This window comes from Aquila chrysaetos, chromosome 3 (assembly GCF_900496995.4).
Source record: "Aquila chrysaetos chrysaetos chromosome 3, bAquChr1.4, whole genome shotgun sequence".
Classification (NCBI taxonomy): domain Eukaryota; kingdom Metazoa; phylum Chordata; class Aves; order Accipitriformes; family Accipitridae; genus Aquila; species Aquila chrysaetos.
In genome coordinates, this window is record NC_044006.1 from 64,324,951 (window position 1) to 64,345,135 (window position 20,185).

The 20,185-nt window shown below is 38.4% G+C and overlaps 1 protein-coding gene across 5 annotated transcripts in view; it reads left to right on the plus strand.

The window, feature by feature from the left end:
• CCNY (cyclin Y) overlaps positions 1-20,185 on the plus strand; it is a 134,128-nt gene that overhangs the window by 104,696 nt on the left and 9,247 nt on the right. For all 5 annotated transcript variants that reach the window (XM_030007958.2, XM_030007959.2, XM_030007960.2 and 2 more), the window contains 3 exons: positions 1,318-1,375; positions 1,476-1,595; positions 15,527-15,693. In XM_030007958.2, coding sequence (XP_029863818.1) covers positions 1,318-1,375; positions 1,476-1,595; positions 15,527-15,693 — 345 coding nt within the window. The remainder of the gene's footprint in view (positions 1-1,317; positions 1,376-1,475; positions 1,596-15,526; positions 15,694-20,185) is intronic.

Sequence of the window (20,185 nt, forward strand, 5' to 3'; positions counted from 1 at the left end):
TCAAATGTGCCTTCATACCATGCAGCAGCTACAGCATGAAGAAATAAAACAGGAAATTCTTTCTTTCTCTCTTCTCATTGTGAAGGTCCACAGTTTACTGTAGCACATTAATGATTCCAGTGACACTACTTCTGCATTAAGATACTAGACTTTTTATGTAGGGGTGAAAGAGTCTGGCCTAAAATCCTTGCTTATTAGGAATTTTCTAGTAATTATCTCAGTCTGGTTTTTTGTATTAATTTAGGTACTCCTTTTTAAAAACAAAACAAAACAAAGTTTTTATTTCCAGTGGTAGCAGGCTTTATAGCAGAAAAAATGTCATCTTCAGATGTTGAATTTTAAATGTTAGCTGCTAATAAGTACATTTTGTAGACGTGAATCCACTGTGAAACTCATGTTTGCATGCTCTGAGAGACACGTACGGTTGAGTAAAGATAGAAAACATATTCAGTGGTTTTTCTCTTAAGAACTCTATGACCAGAGTACCAGGGATGCTATAAATAAAGATGGGATTGTAATAAGTAGGTCACATGGATGCATCTGTCCAGAAAGTGTCCAGTTCTAACTGGTACTGTTATACCACTTGCTTTTGTGATTGTTAGTGTTCCTGCCAAGATTACACACAGCAAAAATCTTATATTGCATGCTGGATGTTAGGCTTGTGAAGTTGCATCAACTTGTATGCTGATCTTGAGCAACAGGGATCTGAGAGAGAAATAGCAAATAAAACCAACGAATAGGAATATTATTTTGTCTGAATTTTTTGTTGTATGTACTCCTTTTTGCTTACAGAAATCATGAGTAGGCTAGCGTTTTCCAAATAAATAAAAAGTGAATTACGTATGTATTAACTGAAGGATAACTAAAAATAGCGTTGCATATCTCTAAATGTTTATGATGTTGTCAATCAAGGAGGAAGAGGAATTAGGAGATTGCAAGGATTAACATCATGAAGTGAAGAAAAGGAGAGTCTGTCCTCAGAAATTCATGCCCTCAGAAAAGGCCTCATTTTATTTTAAGTTTATAGTAGTACTTCTTAGGCTGTGAAGAAGCCTTACAGTAGAGAGCACAAAAGCTGTGTATCTTGGACATTGAAAGCTGAAAATTTTAGCATACTTTGTCATATGGATTTCATGTTACACGTGAACCTTATGGCAGAATAGGTCCAACTTCTATTTGAAAATCACATTTCTGCAGTGTTTCTAAGCACCCCACAGCATGAGGAGTATTGGAGTTTTAACGATACACTTGTGTCTACAAGAGCTGCATGCTGTCATGTTCAGATAATGACACTACTTTGGTTTTAATGCTTTTTAGGGACACAGACGGAAGAATGCTCTTAGATATTTTTGATGAAAACCTTCATCCCCTTTCGGTAAGTTCATCTGCCTCTTCTTCCCTTTCATGCGAACTGTCTTTCTTTCTGTCTGCTTCGTTTTGTTTCAGTCACCTATTTGGAAGTATTTCTTCCTTAGAAATCCGAAGTGCCACCAGACTATGACAAACATGACCCAGAGCAGAAACAGATTTACCGCTTTGTTCGGACGTTGTTCAGTGCTGCTCAACTGACTGCTGAATGTGCCATTGTCACCCTGGTGAGTGTCTGAGAGATGACATAAACCATCTGACAGACCCAGTTTTGTTCTCAAAGCTTGGCTTGGTATGATTTAATAAATCTAGGTGCTACCGGGGATTTTTTTCTCACCATGGAGACCAAGGAAGTTTCTTGATGGGAAGAGATACTTACAGTTCGTTTTCTTGGGGAGACTAAGTGATGGAAGAAGAGATTGGGTAACATGCAGCACAAAAGCTGGGGTTACATCCTGCCCTCACAGAGTGATAATGTTACAGGCTACCAAGGAGACTAATAGAAAATGCAGGTGGCATTAGTGGTCTGAACAGGAGGGAATGTTAAAAGCAGAAAGGCTTCCACTTTTGGGGGGTTTGCTGTGTATCATTGTAGCTCCCAGCAGAGACTCAGGAACAGCTGTAGGTAATTTGATAGCACTAATAAGAATTGACAGGCACATGAAGGATTTGGTGAGTGACTGGGACATGTTGGTGATGGCTTTTTTTTACTTGCACTGTACTTGTCTTTCAGGACCACATCATAGGATTGAACAATTGTACTCAAGGCTGAAGTTTAGCTACTTAAAAATAGTATGGCACAAAAGAAGGTTCAGATTTTCAGCTGGTGTGGATCAGCATAGCAATGTGGATTAAAGGAGCTAAAGTAATCTCCACCAGCTGAGAATTTCTTAATTTTCCTGAAGTTTTTATCCTGCCAACTCTGACAAGCCTCTTCAGCTTTCAGGCACGATTTTGGCCATGTTCTTGACTCAGAGATTTTAAAAGAACAAAATGTTTTTTTACCACTACAACATGTGGTTTCATAACAGCTTTGTTATGCACTTCAGATGGAAGAAGGGGAAATTGGAGAAGGTGGATTTTGAAGCCCAGACCTACTCATTTCCTCTGTTAATCTCTCTGCCTTAGCTTCTAAGATTAGTTGGCAGGCTTTTCTCCTTCGGACAGTCAGAATGAATTGCACTAGCCAGTACAGAACAGGAATATGAGAGAAATAGGGCAAGAAACACCCTGCAGTGCTCCACCCTTACATTTTAAACTCTCTACCTAGTTCCTTGACCCAGCCATTACTTGTTTTCTGAAATGACATTTTGTCTGTCTCTTTTACATAATTGCACTAAGTACTTGTCCTTCTCCCTTCCTAAGTGTTTTCTGCTGGAGGCAAGATATGTTGTGTGAATCAGTATGTTCTTCTGTAATTTAATTAATCTACTGTCAAATACAGTGGAACCTTGTTGTAGTTATCTGTTGTTTGATCTTAGGTTATTTGATCAACGAGGACACTGTTTAGTAGAAAGGAAGAGGGCTTTTTTTTTTAATAACAATATCTTCCTGTTATTGCAATGCATGGAAAGTTCTTCCGCAGAAATCTTGGTCACCCAGGCATATATTTCAATATCTTTCATTTGTAACTACTTCCTTGCCTCTTCTGGTTCTCAGGTAATTTCTCTGCAAGTAACTTTTTTGGTGTGATCTGCAATGAAGTATAAATGTTTTTAACTCATTTGTTATATTGCAGAGGCAGTTTCCATAGTTGTTAGTGCTTGAAAATTTAGGTGGCTTGGGTTTTTTACCCCACACGATGATAACAGATGAACTGTTTTATAGCCTAGTTCTCAAAGCCTAGTTCTCATCAGCTGTGCGGATGTTTGCGGACAGATTTGGTGCGGGTCATCAGTGTTACTGTTCTGCTATTCTTGCCCATGTTTTCAGGATAATAACACCTGCCTGACCCCTCTTTCCAGAAAGCTTCAGAGTTTTTGGATAAATAGCGTTTTACAAGTATAAAATGGTGCTGCTGCTGTTCTCAGTTTCCTCTGTACTTCTAGATCCCATTTCTTTATTTCTTAGTGTCATCAGGAGGGGCCCCAGAGGCAGATCGTGTTGTTTCTGAAATGTTCAAATGTGGCGATTAATCCGTTAAAAAGCAATCAACCCTTTCCCCCTCCCCACACTCCTGAAATCTTAATAGTGTTGATATTGCTATTTATGAACCCTCCAAGTGCTTTCAATTTTGATATCCTGTCTGGAGAAGAAGAGAGCAGCGTTCCCTGCTGGAGCTTATGTTTTGCCTTAGTCTGGCTGTCCATCAGAGAGCAATCTGATAGCCCTGTCTGCCACTTGTTCCTCCTGGGAGGGTTGCCAGAAGGCACAAAGTAGATCTCTGGAGATCACAGTACATTTTGAGCAAGATGCTACAACTACTATCTTTCTTTCACTCACTCTAATTATTTTTAAATGGTCCTAACCACCTCTTTTTACTGCCCAAGTTATTAACATAGTCTAAGGTGTGTAGTTGAATGCACTCGCTGTTTGTCTTTTTACATGCCATTAGCCAGGTAGAAGCAGCAGTTACAGTTGGTTATATAGCAGTCTGTATGTTCAGCACAGGAGCTAAGTAAATGTGAAACTCCAGACTGTTAGATAAGCTAGTCTCCAGCAAAAAGCCGGCATTGTGTTGCTTCAAGCACTTAATTAAAATATTTCAATTAAAGGCTCCACTATTACAGCAAAACCAATTTATAATTAAACAAAAAATTTAATTTTCACACAGCCTCCAGAGCTGCCAAGAGATTTCCCATACTGATATGTGAAAAATTAAAATCTCTGGTTGAAACAATTAAATACTAATTCACAATATTTATTTATAAAATAATACCATAAGAATAAAATTAGTTTTAAGAATTGTGTTGCTAATTTAAAGTCTTGCAAATAATGTTTTTGTCCCAGTGAACAGCTGAACTATACTCTGTGACCTGCCTTTGTGAGAAGAATAATACACGTGCTTCTCCCTTGACCCAGAGTATTCCCACCCTTGCTAAAACTGAGAAGTGCCTGCCTCATCTTCACTGTCTCCTCAAGCGCAGAGGTGGCAAGTTGTACTTATGTTAATCTACTAATTGGATAGCAAATAGAAATGTGAACAGGAGCATTATCCATACCAACAGGAAGAAAATACAGTGTTTGCATGTCATGAGAATTAAATATTTATGCATTGTTCTTTTGTTCTGTAAAAACAATCCTATTAACTAGACCTGAAGAGGAGAATGTTCCAAGTGTTCTGCTTTGCCTTGGCATGACTTTCTGGCCTATTTTGCAAATAGGCCAAATCTAAGGCTCTTAATATACTCCTGTGTCCATAGTAGTTTCAGAGAGGATACATTTTGCATTTGCAAATAGGCAAATATGCTAGGTCTATGCTATAGACTGATCAGATACGGTGATATGTAAATACATACAATCCATGAGCTGACTTATTTCTGTGATGTTTAGAGGGGCATGCTTTTGAAATATGTTACAAAGTTCATACTGTGGCTGAGAGGATTTGATACTGGGAAATTTGAAATTTGAAGTACGTAAGAATAAATTCTCCTTATGAAAAACAGGGATTTAATTAATCCAGCCAGATGTTCCTGAGTTCTTATTGTACTTTTCACCAACTAGGTAGTGAGAGAATATTCTTGAACTGTGTTTTGAAAATTGTAGTTATTTGAGGAGAATTTTTTTTTCTGTGTGTTTGGAGGAGATGAGAAACCTTTTAATTGATTTCCTTTCACGGGGATATTTTTACTTTTAAATGCTGATAAAATACCTTTTTTCTTTTTTTCATATTTCAATTGAAGTATCAAAAATCTGATACTTGTTTAAAAGAAAACAAAAACACAAAAGAAAGTGATCAGAGTCCGTAGAGGCACTTGAGCTGCAGCAGAGGTCCTTTTCAGCTGGCCCAGTATAACTACTGATCCTTATGCAGCTAATGGAAGATGCAGGTTCCTCTGAAGACCTCAGAGTACAATGCAAAGTACTGTTTATTGCCTGTTTTGACGCTGTCACTCACCATCCAGTGACCGTAAGGGTGTGGTTGGGTGAACAAGGCAAAGCATGGAAGCTGGGCTCCACCTCGTGCAAGAAACCCATGAGAGGAGTTGTCTGTATCCAGTATTGTTGGTGTCCACCTTTGTCCTGGGCTTCAAGCGTTCCCTGGGAGATGGCCGAAGCCCACCGCTTTGCCACGTCTGAAGAAGGTCTCCCAGGCGCAGAGGGAAGGTCTCTCCGCCTGTGCTGTGGATCCCGAGCCCCTTGGTAGCTGACCGTGTGTCAGGGTACACTCTGGAGAAGGCCAAGAGGAACGGGGCCTTCGTACCTGTGCTCCGGGCACTGGCGGGAGCAGAAGACTCAGGTTCTGGTCCCTGGTTTTAGGGCTGTTCTCATCTTTTGACTACAGTCTTAACATACAACACGTGAATGATTATCGTTTAATACTCATACGCCTCTCAGTCAAGTCTTGCTTTAGGCCTGCTGGGATATACGCTTCATAAAAAGAGAACATTCAAGCTGGGGGTTGGGAGGGAATTTTTTTTAAATCCCCAAGAGAAGAGGACATTCAGTCAAAGAATGAGTGTCTGTTTCCTGATGCATCTCTAAGGGCTTCTGCGTGGGCAAGGAATGAATACTGATCCCAGTTTTAGACTGGAAAGTCGATGTTGCCTAACAGTGTGAGTGCATTTTATGTGTATTATAGATCTTTGGCTTAAAATGAGTAAATTAGGGGGCAAACCTGGGGACGTGTGACTTTCCTCTCAGTTCCGTTAGTGCTTCCTATAAATATCTACAATGGTACTTTGCAGTTGTTCACATTTTCAGAGTTTTGTGACTGCGTTTGTTATTCTTTTTCAACATTTGGTCTGAGAAATAAAAATCGGGTGAGTTTGCAAGGACCATGGTGATGTGATGTCCTTTTCCACCAAATGGATGGCTCCAGACCTTTATGGAACATTTCAAATGCCCAGCTGGGCAATTGCAAAGCACAGTTATTTCTGGAGAGTCGTGGTAGGGAACTGGCTGATTGCTTGGAACAGAGCATATGGCAATTTAGTGATTGGATTAGAGCCGTAATTTGTCTATATGGGACCCACTACTGATTATATTTTTTTCCATACAAATATCTTTTTAGTTTCAAGGCATTGTGACACACTGAAGTTTTCTTGTTAAAGAGAGAGAACTGTGATGTGTTGAGATGGAAGCTGTCTTCGTTAGTTATTCTGTGCTCCTGCAACTTATAATGTGGGTTACCTAGTGAGTTCATGTGGAGTTTAAATGGGAGAGGGAGGGAATGAGGTTTTTGGAAATACATATTCATTTGTAGATTCTCAATTATGGTAATTAAAATACCAAAAACATAGTCTCCTTTCTGTTAGTGTAAATCAAGTGAGAAATAATTAAAGATACTAGAGTTTTCTTGGTAAAATAGAGATAGAATTTGACATAAAGCAATATAAAAACGGCATTAGAAAAGATAATGCTTTGCTTTTGCTGCTGCTCCAAATTCAGAATTATTCTGGTAATGTCAGTGACATTCCTCAGTGATTGCCTCTTTCTTTAGCGTGCTGAGACTCCCGCTCAGCCTCCTTGGAGGCAGTGCACAACTTCTGACCTCTCCATGTTGCACCACAGGAAACTCTAGTGCTGCAGACAGATATAATCACAGAATAATTTAGGTTGGAAGGGACCTCTGGAGGTCACGTCTGGTCTGGACTCTTCTCAAAGCACGGCCAGCTGGATCAGGCTGATCAAGGCCTGACCAGTTGAGTTCTGAGTTTCTCTGAGGATGGAAATTTCATAACCTCCATAGAAAACCTGCTCCATTTAAAAAAAGAATTACAGTATTTTGGGTGGTTAGACTACAACTCCAGTGTGATAAGAAGTGTCAGTGGAGTATTGGAAGTTAATGTTGAACAGCTTCAAAATGAAGTAAAAAAGAGAAACAAAACTTCTATAAGAAGCCATAGTAAGATTTTAATACAATTTGAGTGTTCTTTTGGATTATGAAATATTAAAATGAAATTGACACGTTCATATTTGGTATATATCCTCCTGAAGGGGGAAAAAAAAAAAAGAAGAAATAAACCTCCTCTGGTATTTTAACTTTTCTTTCTACTTGAGAATATTATATAATATACAAAGTACGCTACAACGTCCTCTGAGATGGAAAAAATGAGATGCTGTTTTGCACTAATTAAAACTGAACTCTTCAGTGCTGTCTTTAGTTTCCTGTTTCTTCGAACGGATTTATGTTCTGTTGATTGGGATGTTGTGTAACCAATTCTCTGCTATCCAGGATCATGGGGAGCAGGACATCCTAGATAACTGGGACAACATTGGATGCTGTGGTTATTATCAGGCACTCGAGAAGTCCAGGGTAGATTCACCCAACTGCAAATAATCACCCCAGGGATTAGTTCTGGCTCAGCAGTGGCCCTGATGGAGCAGCACTGCTGGAGCTTGGATGCTATTGCTGATCCTGTTGGTTTGTGCCATGTTACAGTTCTGTGTCTGGATAAAAAAAGCCCCCCAGGACTAGCGGTGGTAATGGATGGCTAAATGCTTCTCCACTGTGCTATTACAAGTCCAAGTCCTGAGAGTTAAGATCAGAGGCATCCAAACTAGGCCAGCATGGAGTCATTTTGGGTCTGGCAGATTTATGAGCTTGAGATATGTGCTGAAACAAATCGGTTCTGTACCTCTGCTGGACCTGAAATGGCTTTGGAAGCCATTTAACTACATTCCTGTTGTGCTCTATCTAAGCTAATGAACCTCGCTAGAGTTCATTGAACTCGAAGCCAATTTAGGATTATCTATACCCACGGAGTGGTAATTTTATTTAATTAATAGAATTAAATTCTTTTTAATTCAGATAAATGAATTCTTAACAAAGGAAAATCACCCAATTGGTTTCATTTATGATTAAATAATTTGCTGATACTCCAAGTGTAAAGGTCAATCATTGCAAAATATTGGTGCAAGTCTGTGGAAAGAGGTGGAAAATAATGATCCAATATTGCTCTTCTGAAATCTTAACTCTGTGCAGTGTATCTTCTGATGTGTGCTCAAGTTAGTAAAATGTCTCCAATGAGGTGCAAGTGTTATCCATCAAAGCTGGTTAGACTGACAGTCATGTAAAACCATGTGGTTCATTCCCAAACAGAGTCTGATACCTCCATTATTAGCCTACTGAGGTGTTGAGTTTGTAAGTAAAAATGTATTGATGGACCAATGTTCATTGGTATTTTCCAGATCAGAATTGCATTTTCATTTCAGCTAGTAATTGAATTACGTTACAAATGAGTTTTGAAGATGGTAGTGTTGTTGGTATTAAACCTGAGTTATATTTGTTCTTTGCAAGCTGGGAAAAATTCACAATGATGTGTTGTTTGAAGCCACTGAGAGTTTCTGCTAATGTCACATCAGTAACTTTATTTAAGACTATTTAAATAGTCTTGTTATCGTTCTGTAAAAAATCTAAAAACATACAGTCATAGAACTAAGTGGGTAATGATGGGTGTGATGAAGATGGCTCTTGGAAGCTATTAAAGTGTTTGAGGAGAACTAGGTGTTGAATTAAGGCAGAATAAATCTGTTGTCTTTTTGGAATTCAACTTCTGAATGTTTAGTAGAGAAGTGCTCAAAAGTTTTGCCACAAAAGCTTACTTTGAGAAGAGGCACTGCAAAGGATGAATTTAATTGAAAAGTAACATTGGTATAACAGCTTCAATTTGTTTTAAGCTTTAGTTCCATTCTTAAGCATGGATACAGCTGTTAAAAGTGGGTGGAGGCAAATCATGGCATTTATGTTAATTTATGTCTTCTAGATACTAAAAGCTCATTTTACCTTTTATTAGTTCTGTTTCTATAAAGGAAGGCCTGCTGAAATAATGCAGAGAAGATGAGGTTTTTCAGACTTCTGTTTAAAAAAACAAAAAAAAGGCGTTTCTCATATTGTTTCTTCTGCATTTTTTGGTCTTTTGGCATAGAAGTAAATTTCTTCCAGCATTCTGGGATGCGAGTTACAATATTCTTTTCTACAATGAGCTTTTAAAATTCAGCTTTATAATATGACTTTGCAGCAGCTAGTCCTAAAAAACATGTAGAAATTGTTTTGCTTTTGAAAATTAAGCCAGTGAAATCCATTGCAACGCACAAATATACTGAACCGCATAGAGCACAGTCTGATACAAACCCCATATTTAAGAAAATGACCTGTGTTTAAGACACTGTTCAATGTATAGGCATAATTGCATACAAATGGCTGTTCCATATGTCACACTTACCATTACAGGGTCAACATTTTCAGTGATGTATTTTATTTTCTATTTTTTTAAATGAGGTGGAGCATGCCTGCCTGCGTGTGGGAAGACTCGCTTGCTTTTGCCAGCAAAAGCAGGTGGTGTTCTCCCACCAGCCACGAGTTTGTTTGGGATGAGTAGCATAGTCACTAACTACCCACCAGCCTTCTTCAAACGGGCTGAGAGCCACCTGGCCCTTCTCCAAAAGTCTGTACTGATTCAGCACATCTTTGCAGCAGCCAGAAGCGTCCCCCTTCAGTAGTGTAGGCTGCCGAGTGCATGGCAGACTCTACCTCCCCTTTTTACACTGATGTCCCATCAAAGTCAAAATCTTGGTCCTTGGGCTGTTACCATGGCCTAGGCCTAATATATTGAAGTGCTCTGAGATGAAAACAGTGGTCAAGAGCTCTATTTGTGAGGAATAATGAACTTTCTCACGTTTGCATAGGAGACAGAGCTCACTTGGCTCTGTGTATACTGCTGTTGGGATGCTCTACATCAGCAGGGCAAGAGCTCAGGTATGTACCAGCCTAAATTTCACAATCTGCAGTCACCTGGTTCTCTCCAAACTAGAGCTAGAGAGAGTGAGCTAGAACAAAGACTCTGTGTGTGACTGAGTGGGCTTGATTGAAAGTTGAAGAGCTACACTAATGTGACAGCATAGGCATATTTTTGGGTGACAAGTCCTAAATTACAGTGAATTTCCCCATTAGCTGAGGACCTCGAGAAACTTTTACAGATGTTTGCTGCAAGAAGTCATCTTGTTCTTCTTCTGTCTTCTCTTACTTGAACACATACACTTAAAACCCAAGACTGAGTCAGGGAGGCCACAGCAAGTGAACAAACAAAATGCTCTCTTTTAAGGCATTTTCAAGAAAGGAGCCAGAAGCCACACTAAGCACCTTTCTCCTGGCAAGGTATTTATCATCTTTAGTTTTATCAGAAGATGATACAGAACCTCACTCCAACAAACCTTATGTCTGGAATTAAGCCCAAGTTATCACCAAGGACTCAACAGTGATTCATTATTCATGTCCTTCAACATGCTATTGGAAGATGCTCAAATATGGTAATGAAGGTAGTATAAGAATAGTGTCTTATCAAGCTCCTATTTAATTTTTAAAGCTGATTTCTCAAGTATGTGCTGGTGGGCAGGTACTAGCAAGTTTATGCTCCCTTTTTACTTAGATGTAAATTCATCTGCTCAAGGTGTAAGTTCATCTGTCATGAATTATTCTCCTTTATGTCTTTCCTTGCAATATCATTCTTATCTGTTCTTATCAGTTTACTTTTTCTTCTCTGAACGCCTTTGCATTTGAGCCCACAACAGAATCCTTACTTGGTTTTCTTTTATTTTTCTTTTTTCTCTCTCTAAGCTAGAGCTGCACATAAGAAAGGGTACTATTTTCTGATTTTTATATGCTTTGTGTATCTATAGCTGTGGAGTATTCATTCAAAACTACTAAAACTGTGTGTGGGAAGTTGAAATTTAAGAGGTTTTCATTAGCAGTTGAGGGTCAAATTCAGCACTGATGTAAAGCAAATGAAGTTCATTTCATAATTTGAGTGGCATGGTACTATGGCTTCCATACGCTTTCTGCTTATAAAGCTCCCTGCATTAGCAAGGTGTGTTACTTTAAAGAAGTCTTCTGCTTCCCGGGGACAATTCCAGGGAATGCTGTTTGTTCATAATTCAAGGAGCAGTTTTGCTTGTTAAGTTGAACAAGTTTGTGCAATATAGTGCGTAAGGGCGTTGTTTACACAGGCTGCCTGGAAAGCAAAAGGCAGCCTTTTAAATAGAACCATCAGGTAGTACAAACTCTGGTGAGATCCATATGCCACCTTTTTACTGAGCTTTGTGTTTCTGTGGTTTTATAAGTATTACTGGGCCACTTAGAGGAGAGGTGAGTCCTTTGAGTCTCCACCACTCTTCCCACCTCACCCACTTAGACACTTTTTTTTCAGTTTCTGTCTTGAACCCTTGCCTTGGAGTGACCACTTGCTTATTTTTAGGGACTTAATTTTAGTTTCTCAGAGCATTTAAACGGTGCTGTTTATTTTGGACTCATACACCACTTGGAAAGCCTTCATAGGCAAAACTCCCAATACCAAATTTTATACATCAAAATCTTTCAGAGTGATGCTCTAACTAAAAAGTCAAAACTCTGTTTTTAATAATGGGCTTGACACATAATTTGGGATTTGTGATTTTGTACTTAAATACTGGTTTGCCTTCCTTATGAAGGAAAATAAATTTTTGAACAATTAGTGATATTTTGTTTTACAGTATTATAAGATAATGTTATGGTTTTCTTCAGCATTAGAATGGCAGATGGGCAAATCATAGCTAAAGAAGAAAAGGTGTTTTCAGGAGCCTGGCATCTGGCCTCTTGAAAAAGTCAGCTTTAGTTTTATGATATCTTGCTACCTATACATTTCTTATTTTTTAAGAAAAAAACTGAAAAATCAATGGTTTTATCTGAAGGTCTCTTGCTGTAAATATTCTGACTTTACAGCTGAGTATAAGTTTGTTTTCACAGAGATTTTTTAATGTTTATTATGCCTGTCTTTTTGTGCCTAATGACGTAGATTGAGTTCAACAAAGTGTCTAAAACAAGATTAAGGTTAATTCCCCATTAACACAAGAAAAATAGAGAACCCTTTGGGGAGTGAGAAAGCCAAAGGTCTTTTTACTGAGACTTTTTTTTTTAATTTGACGAGTCTGTAATATCCAACATACTGTAACTATTCAGACTCTTTGAATATACTATAATTTAAAAAAATCATTTAAACCATTTTGGCATTGGTAGCATCAATGAGATGGTGCTTTTCCAAATAAGATTTCTATTCATCTACCATTTTGTATGTACCCTCCTCTTATAAGTTAGTTGTTACTTGTTTAAAGTTAGTCCAGTATTTATTTGAAGGTAAGATATCCCTAAAACTTGGGATAAATATTTACTAAATGTTTTGTGGGTTTTGGTAATAATCTATAAATCAGTCATAATCCCTCTTAAAAAAATGTTTTAAATTGGTAAGTAAAAAACTTCAACATTATTTTAAAACATATATATCTTAAAGGAATGTTTTCAGTTTTCTCTAGCGGCCACGTATTTCTTCTGTTAGAACAGAAGTAATTTTCATTCAGCATCTGTAGAAGAATATCTTTAGGTATTTAAAAGAAAATGCTGGTCCTTCAGAGTCTCAAGCAGTGTTCTGTTTTTATAAAATATGCAGCCTTTCAGGTAGGTATAATATTTTGCATGTTTATTGTACTTTCTTCAGAGTACCTCATAAAGTCTCCTGCTAGTTTCTGTCAGTCAATGTAGACTCTTGTAAGAGTACTAGCAACCTGAATAACCACCTAATTGCTTTTTATCACGATGCAGTGAAGAGGGTTTTATAAGATCTATTACAAGATACAAGGAATAGGTTATTCTTCAGTAAATGCAAACCTGTATTCTTGTAGAGTAGCTTATCAGGACTAATTGTTGGTTGCAGTAAATGTGTCTGTTTTGTCATGCTGAAGCACTTCCAGTTTCATGTTCTGCTCCTTCACGCACAGCAAATGGTTCCACAGGTGAGAAACGAAATTGCAGAACAAGTTGACTTCCTTCCTGCTAGTGAAGGCAGTAAAAAATTCTGTTTCTGAATCAGAGCAGAATTTACTAACTTAATAAATGACTGCATCTGATTTTCCTTAAATCATTGCCAGAAGAGTGCAGTGAAACCTGTTTGAAATAACCTCACAGTGGACTGAGAAATCTGTTGCTTGGGAGAGGTGGTCTGTTGAGAAGAGGAAATTTTCTACTTTTTACACATAAATTCATTGTAATATGACTGTTAGTGACCATTACAGACACTGCAAGTCGAGTTTTATTTTCTTTCAGTAAGAGTAGGAAGCAGAAAACTTATACTTTGTAGTGGCCACTTTGAACAAAAGTTGTCTAATATTGTGCGGTTTGTATTTTTTCCCATGATTTTCTTAATCAGTATGCCATTTATACTGCAGAGTATGTGAAACAGTTCATTTTGTGGGCTGAATATCCATGTACATGTATTCAGATATTTTCTCTTTTTTTCATAAAATGTATTTTTTTTCTGTAAAACTTTAAATTATACAACAGCTGTCTACTGTTTTCAGTAATCTTGCTGCCAAGCTCTAATTACTTGTACATATCATAATTATGAAAATTAATGAACAAAACTATATGAAGGATGTAATCAGCCTTGATGTTATTGGTGACTCATAAAAATACACGCGCTTCAAAATACATGAATTATTATTTTTTAAGTAGTAGTATTTTCTGCTAATGCTAGATCTTTCCAGAAGCACAAATCACTGAAGGTCCTCTGTGTGCTTTTAAGAGTGCACGTCTTTACAGAAAATCACAAGTGAGCTATTACGGGTTTTAAAGTTTTCCCCCTACGTTCCCCCTTTCCCCTTCCCCTCAAATCCTTACCAGCAGGTATCCTACATTGAATTTTGGATATTTTAGCTATTCTTTGGGTATTATTTGATCAGGTGCTAATAAACATTAACTTAGTCAAACTGCAGGAGGTTTATTATGTGTCTTCTCAGCTAGTATATAAATGGTGTAACTTGCGGATTGCAGAAGTATTCAGTTTTGTTCATCTCTCATGTAAATATTCATAATTGTTGTCATTTCCCTGTTCTAACAGGGGATAGAGTAGGGGGGGCACACAGATCACCCACACCCAGTATTTCTTAGAACGCGTTCTGTTTAGCAGTCTGTTATTGATGTAATTGAGCTGCTGTTACCAATAGCAGGTAGCTATTCACACAGCATGTTGAATTATTCGCTCCCGTGGATCCCTCCCGTATTCACCCATAGTTCCCTGGCTGGAGCATCAGCTGGGGGGTGAGGTGGGGGTGGGCAACGTAGCTCTGTGTTTGGAAACAGAGGGTCATAGTGCGCACACACACCCTCCAGCCTTCCCCAGCAGCTTTTTGGTACGTGTTCAGAAAGTCCCTCCGGGTCCCTTGTTTCATCGGTGGTGCGTATATAATCCTGTAGTGTTGGTAAGTAGTACCCACCACCCTCTTGGATGAGGTCTGGGTCCTATGAGCTCTGGATGATGCTAGCCCGTGTTGGTGGCCTTGGGCAGTTGGGGCCAGACTGTGGTGTCCCGAGTTCGTCAGTTCTTGGGGCTCCAGCAGGATTACTGTTACTCATCTCCAGAGCTTATCAGTCCAGAGGAAACTGTTATGAATTACCTTCTTAGCACATACTTTTCCTCTCTGTTCAGCTTGCTGTTTCTGTGGTATCTTCCTCCGTCCATCCTATAGGTGCCTATAGAATCTCTTCACACAGGCTCGCCAGAGGAGCCTGGCATGACGTGATGCCTTATCTGATAAATGATTGCCCGTGAATTACAGCTATAGTTGTTTGTATGATAGCTAGTAACTATTATTGATAGCGTACCCTTGCCTTCCTTGTTAGTAATTAGCATTTTATTTATTTATATTATTATTTTAATAATTTATTTAAGCTATCATTTGAATTCATTCCAACGTGTGACTATATTACTGACAGTTACAGATAGAAAAATAACAGGGTTTTTTCTGGTAATATGATCAGAAGGCAAAGGTCAACTAAAATATGAATTGTCACATCCAGTCTTGAGCTTGGTATAAATGTATGTATTTAAACCTACATTTTTTATCAAAGAATCTTCTTGAGAGCAGATTACTGTTTTAAAATCGCTGGAGTGGATTTATGAGAATAGTTTTCTTTTTCATTTCTACTTAATAGCAAAATAGTTTCAGTTTTGATTTTAATATGTTTCCACAGGTATATCTTGAAAGACTTTTAACTTATGCAGAGATAGATATTTGTCCAGCAAACTGGAAGCGAATTGTACTGGGTGCAATTCTACTGGCATCCAAAGTTTGGGACGACCAGGCAGTGTGGAACGTGGATTACTGCCAGATCCTGAAAGATATCACGGTCGAAGACATGTGAGTGCAGTATGTTTATCTTCGTCAATGAATGCCAAGATCTGCATGTATGAGGGGGATGGGAAGTTCTCTCATAAATTACATAAAGTTTGTATATCTGCATTGTATCTAAACACGGTGGATGTCGATAGATGGCATGAGGTCTACTTGACAGTTGCTTACATAGAAGACATGAATTATCTTTGTTTCCTGGTTGAAGTGTATTTTACCACTGGATGTTCATGCACGGTGCTGAAAACAGACCTGCAGAATATTTAAATGTATGACTTGACAAAAAACCCCACATCCAATGAGTCTGCATGTATTCACTTCAGCAACATTTACTGTCGTGCTAGTTCTTCCTACAGATAGTAGACTAACATGTAAGGCAGGAAGAAAATTTGTTGTGATCCTAATGACCCTTAGATGATCACCCACTTATTTATTACCATTATCCAAAATCAGTGCTTTTGGGTTTTTGGGTTTTTTTTCCCTGTGTATCCTGCTGAGTTCATTTCCAAGAAGGTAAAAATCTAGTATTTGAACTTGCAAAGAGAAATTTTCCATTTTTCCACTTTTTTTATCTGATGGCATTCTTAAGAAGTGCATATTGTAACAGCATAGAGAGTTGTGGTATCTGGCTGGATACTCCTGAGTCATATTAAGAGTATATTCCAACAGCGATAAAAAGAACTGTAATAAGAATAAACGCAATTAAGATCTTAATGTTTACAAATACTAAAATGAATGCTCATTTCACTAAATAGCCTAGTGCTTTTTTTTGTTTGGTTGGTTAGCAGCTATTACATATACTGGCTGAAGTGCCTGGGGTTTGTATCATCTGTACATTCAGGGCTGAGTCACATACCACGCGTGCTTTCCGAGGTGCCCTTACCTGAGCTGGCACGCGTGCGACAGCGTCCCTGGAAGGGCTGCAGGTGGAATTGGCGCTGGGATGGTGCCAGGGGACGGATGCCCTGACGGGCCGCTGCGGCTCTTGCGTTCAGAGAGTGACGTTTTTAGTCTACTGGTGCACCCCTTTTTTAATAAGAACTGATAGCAATAACATTATTAAAAAGATGGTTTAGTACAGTATCTGTGTGTTTCAGAGCTCTTTTAAGCAGAGCTAAGTATCTGTAGTGAGAAGTATAGAGACTCGTCTCTGCTTTAACTCACTTAAGTCAGGATTGCAGCCACTGAAGAGTTTGTTGTGGATAACCACTCTGGGAGGAGGGAAGAGGGAAGGAGGGAAGTAGATGAGAAGAAACGTTTATACAGACAGAATGTTTTTTGAATCTCGGTTTGCAATCTCAAAGCAGTGAAAGGCCAAGCGTTTTTGCTAAAGCAGCCCTAATTTAGTTTCTTAATAGTTCGCTGTTTGTCAGATTTATAGCAGGTCTAAAAATGATCTGCAAGGGAAAGGTTGAATGTTAGGAGTCAGCTGATTGCTTTAAATTAAGCATGCTCATACACTGCTAGATAAGACTTATAAATTGTGAGTAGCTGTCATTGCTCAAGTATTAGAGAAGTTAGCTCTAAATCTTGTATTAACAAGCAGTTTGTAATAAGGTGGGGTTTTTATCCTGAGTCAAAGTGAAAAACACAAAGCTTGCATTGCTGTTTTATGCTGTAGGTACTTTCATTAGTTTGGGGAAAACTCTTGTTTCAAAATAGAGGTGGGAAATACCACATAATGCCATTTCCGTATCTGTTTTAAAATATGTAAGCTACTTTAAGGGTGGTTGATGTTACTTCTTTTCCAATATAATCCAGACAGAATGAGATTTCGAAAATCAAAGGGGGAAGGTAGAAGGGGCAAGAAGCTAAAATCAGGCCCTTCACATTTCTGTGTGCAATATTATTCCATGCAGAACAATTTGATAATGCTTCCTTGACTGTTTTGAGTGTTCCCTGAATGATTTTGCTAAGCTGCTTCTCCCTTGATCCTTTTCTCATGCTTTCAGGTATTCAGTGGCAGTAAGGGCCTCCCTCCATTCACTCCTCCTCTAAGGCAAATCTAGGAGCTTTTAAAGTATTTCTGAAGCTGGGACACGAGCTGAAGTAGAGTGTTGAACAGCTTGATGCAGACTGACAGGTCTGACTGTGCCGTATGACAGTATTAAGCAGGAATGGTTATAAATAGGAGTTTCGAAACTGCTGATTCTCAGGGCTTTTTTTGAAGGCAGGTGATGAGGCATACTGTGATGGTGTGAAAGGAAACAAAAAAAAGATGTTATTGTTTTTGACAAACACATGTGATGGTGCTACTGTTAGAAGTTGCACTTGAGCTATATAACACCACTACTCATGTGGTGGACCTGTGCTTCCATGCTAACGTCGGCCCTCTTTCTGCCCTGCACATTACCTGAGCCAAACTGTGATGAGTCCTTGTCCTCAAAAGTTTTTAGCTTCTTAACCTCTTCTTAAAGATTTTAAGGTTCTTGCAAACTGCAAAACCAGAAGTCTTTGGGGAGCCTATGCTCTCTATATGGTACTTGGTGATCTGGCTCATGGACTGTGTGTTTGCTGGAGGAGTCACAAGGAGCCCCAAAGATTTTGGTGCTTGTTGACTGGCTGTTTATATTCCTGCTGCCAGTTTTTCTATATTTTTTTTTCCCTCCTATTCCTAGTCTGGTGGATTATTTTTTTTTCTTTCTTTCTTTCTTATTTTTCAGGTAGTTGGGACAGTACAGTGTTATGATTTTGAAGTGTAGTTCTATGCAAGATGGGGGCTTTCATTGTTTATATTAATAAAGCAGAAAAACTCTAGGTGAAAATCATCAACTGCTGTGAGTCATTCAGCATAAGTGTATCTTGTAAAACATCATGCAGACTTTTCAGTGTTTTATAAGTCACCATCAGTACCTTGAACTGTGCCTAAAAGCTAACAGAGGACTTGGGAGGACTGAAGTGCAGTGTGTATCTGTGGTCGTGTACGTAGCATTACCTTGAATTTCTGTGCGAATTTGAGGAGCGGCCACAGGAAAGCATATGCTAAAGCAGTCTAATGTAGATTTATGGGGGAAGGAGGGTATGGTGGTTAGTTAAATTACATTAGTTCAAATAAGAAATACCTGTATTTTTTTTGATCTTTCTCAGCTGTAGTTAGTGTGCTGATCTGGCCTTTAAATCTGGGAGCTAGAGGATAGTAAGAATCTGAGGCTATGGTTTTTTCTTAAAGATTTCAGGATGCTCTTCAAAAGCGGTACAACCAATGTCTTTCTCCATTAAAGTAGGCTTTATATTATCCATTAACATAGACCTTTAAGCATAGCTTGCAGAAAGTAAAATCTTGGCAGTAAAAAAGGACATTTAAAGATAATCTTCTGTATTTATTGATAGCTGTCTTAAATGTAGGTTTTTTAATTTGGATTTTTTTAAAAGCTAGAATCTTCAACAGTGTGAATTCATGCCAAAGAGTCCATATCCAGCTTTTAGATAGTCTTTTAATGTAAGTTAATATTTATCATTATGTAAACATAGAATTTTGGTGCAGAGAGAGTGACGGTAAGAAAGGACAATGATTATGATGTTGAGTGATGTAAGAGTAAAGAGTGAGAAGAAGAAAAATCATTCAGTGTCGAAAAACTACTGTACCAGTACTTTTTCTTTTTATCCTCAGATCCTTCCTCTTATATTGCCAACTGCCTGCAGATTCCCTGCACACTTATACTGCAGTCAAAATGTAACTTAAATGCAATATCGTAGTCAGTCAATACCTGCTAGTAACACAGCTGTGCAGTCCCTATACTCTTCAGCAAACATGTACAGCTTTTACCACCCATTTATTCTTTTATTTCTCATATCTTGAAATCACTGTTTTGAAGATATCATATGTTCCTGCGTAAGTATTATGTAGGATGTCTAGTTACCGTGCAATTTATGAATTTTTCCAGTGCTTAATTTTGTTGATTTGCTTATTTCTTAACATGCTTTTTCATGTACTGGTATAGGCAATAAAGTATTGCTATACCAAAGTTTTCATGGGGTGGGAGCTCAAATAGGACCTCCGTTCCTATCAGGTATTTTGACAAACACATTTGGCTTAGGTACTGAAAAACAAACGATCACCACTGAATTTTGCTTGCACATCCTAGGGAAAAAAATTTCTTCATTCTGTTTGTAAAGATAAGACAGTACGCTGAAAAAGTCAGGTTTCCCATGACTAGTTCTAAATGATTGATTATGAAAGGCTGAAGAGAGTAAATAAGTTCTCCAGTAATTTAGGTGTTAGAGTAATTTGCAGCATTTATGAGAGATGTCTGACAAATTTAGGACGTCTGCATTTTGTGTTTGCATAGCTGTGTGTGCAGATCCACCTAGTGGAGGTACAGCAGAAACTGCAAGCATTTTTTTTTTTCCTGCTAGCTTTTCTTTCCCAGATTGTATTAGCTAAACTGATGAAGGTGCCCTTCCACTAGCAAAAGTTTGTGCCTGGATTTGATTGCCACTGCAGCAGCAGCCGCAAGGTGCAGCATCTTTCATATTCCTCATTGGCTCATATTCCTCATGC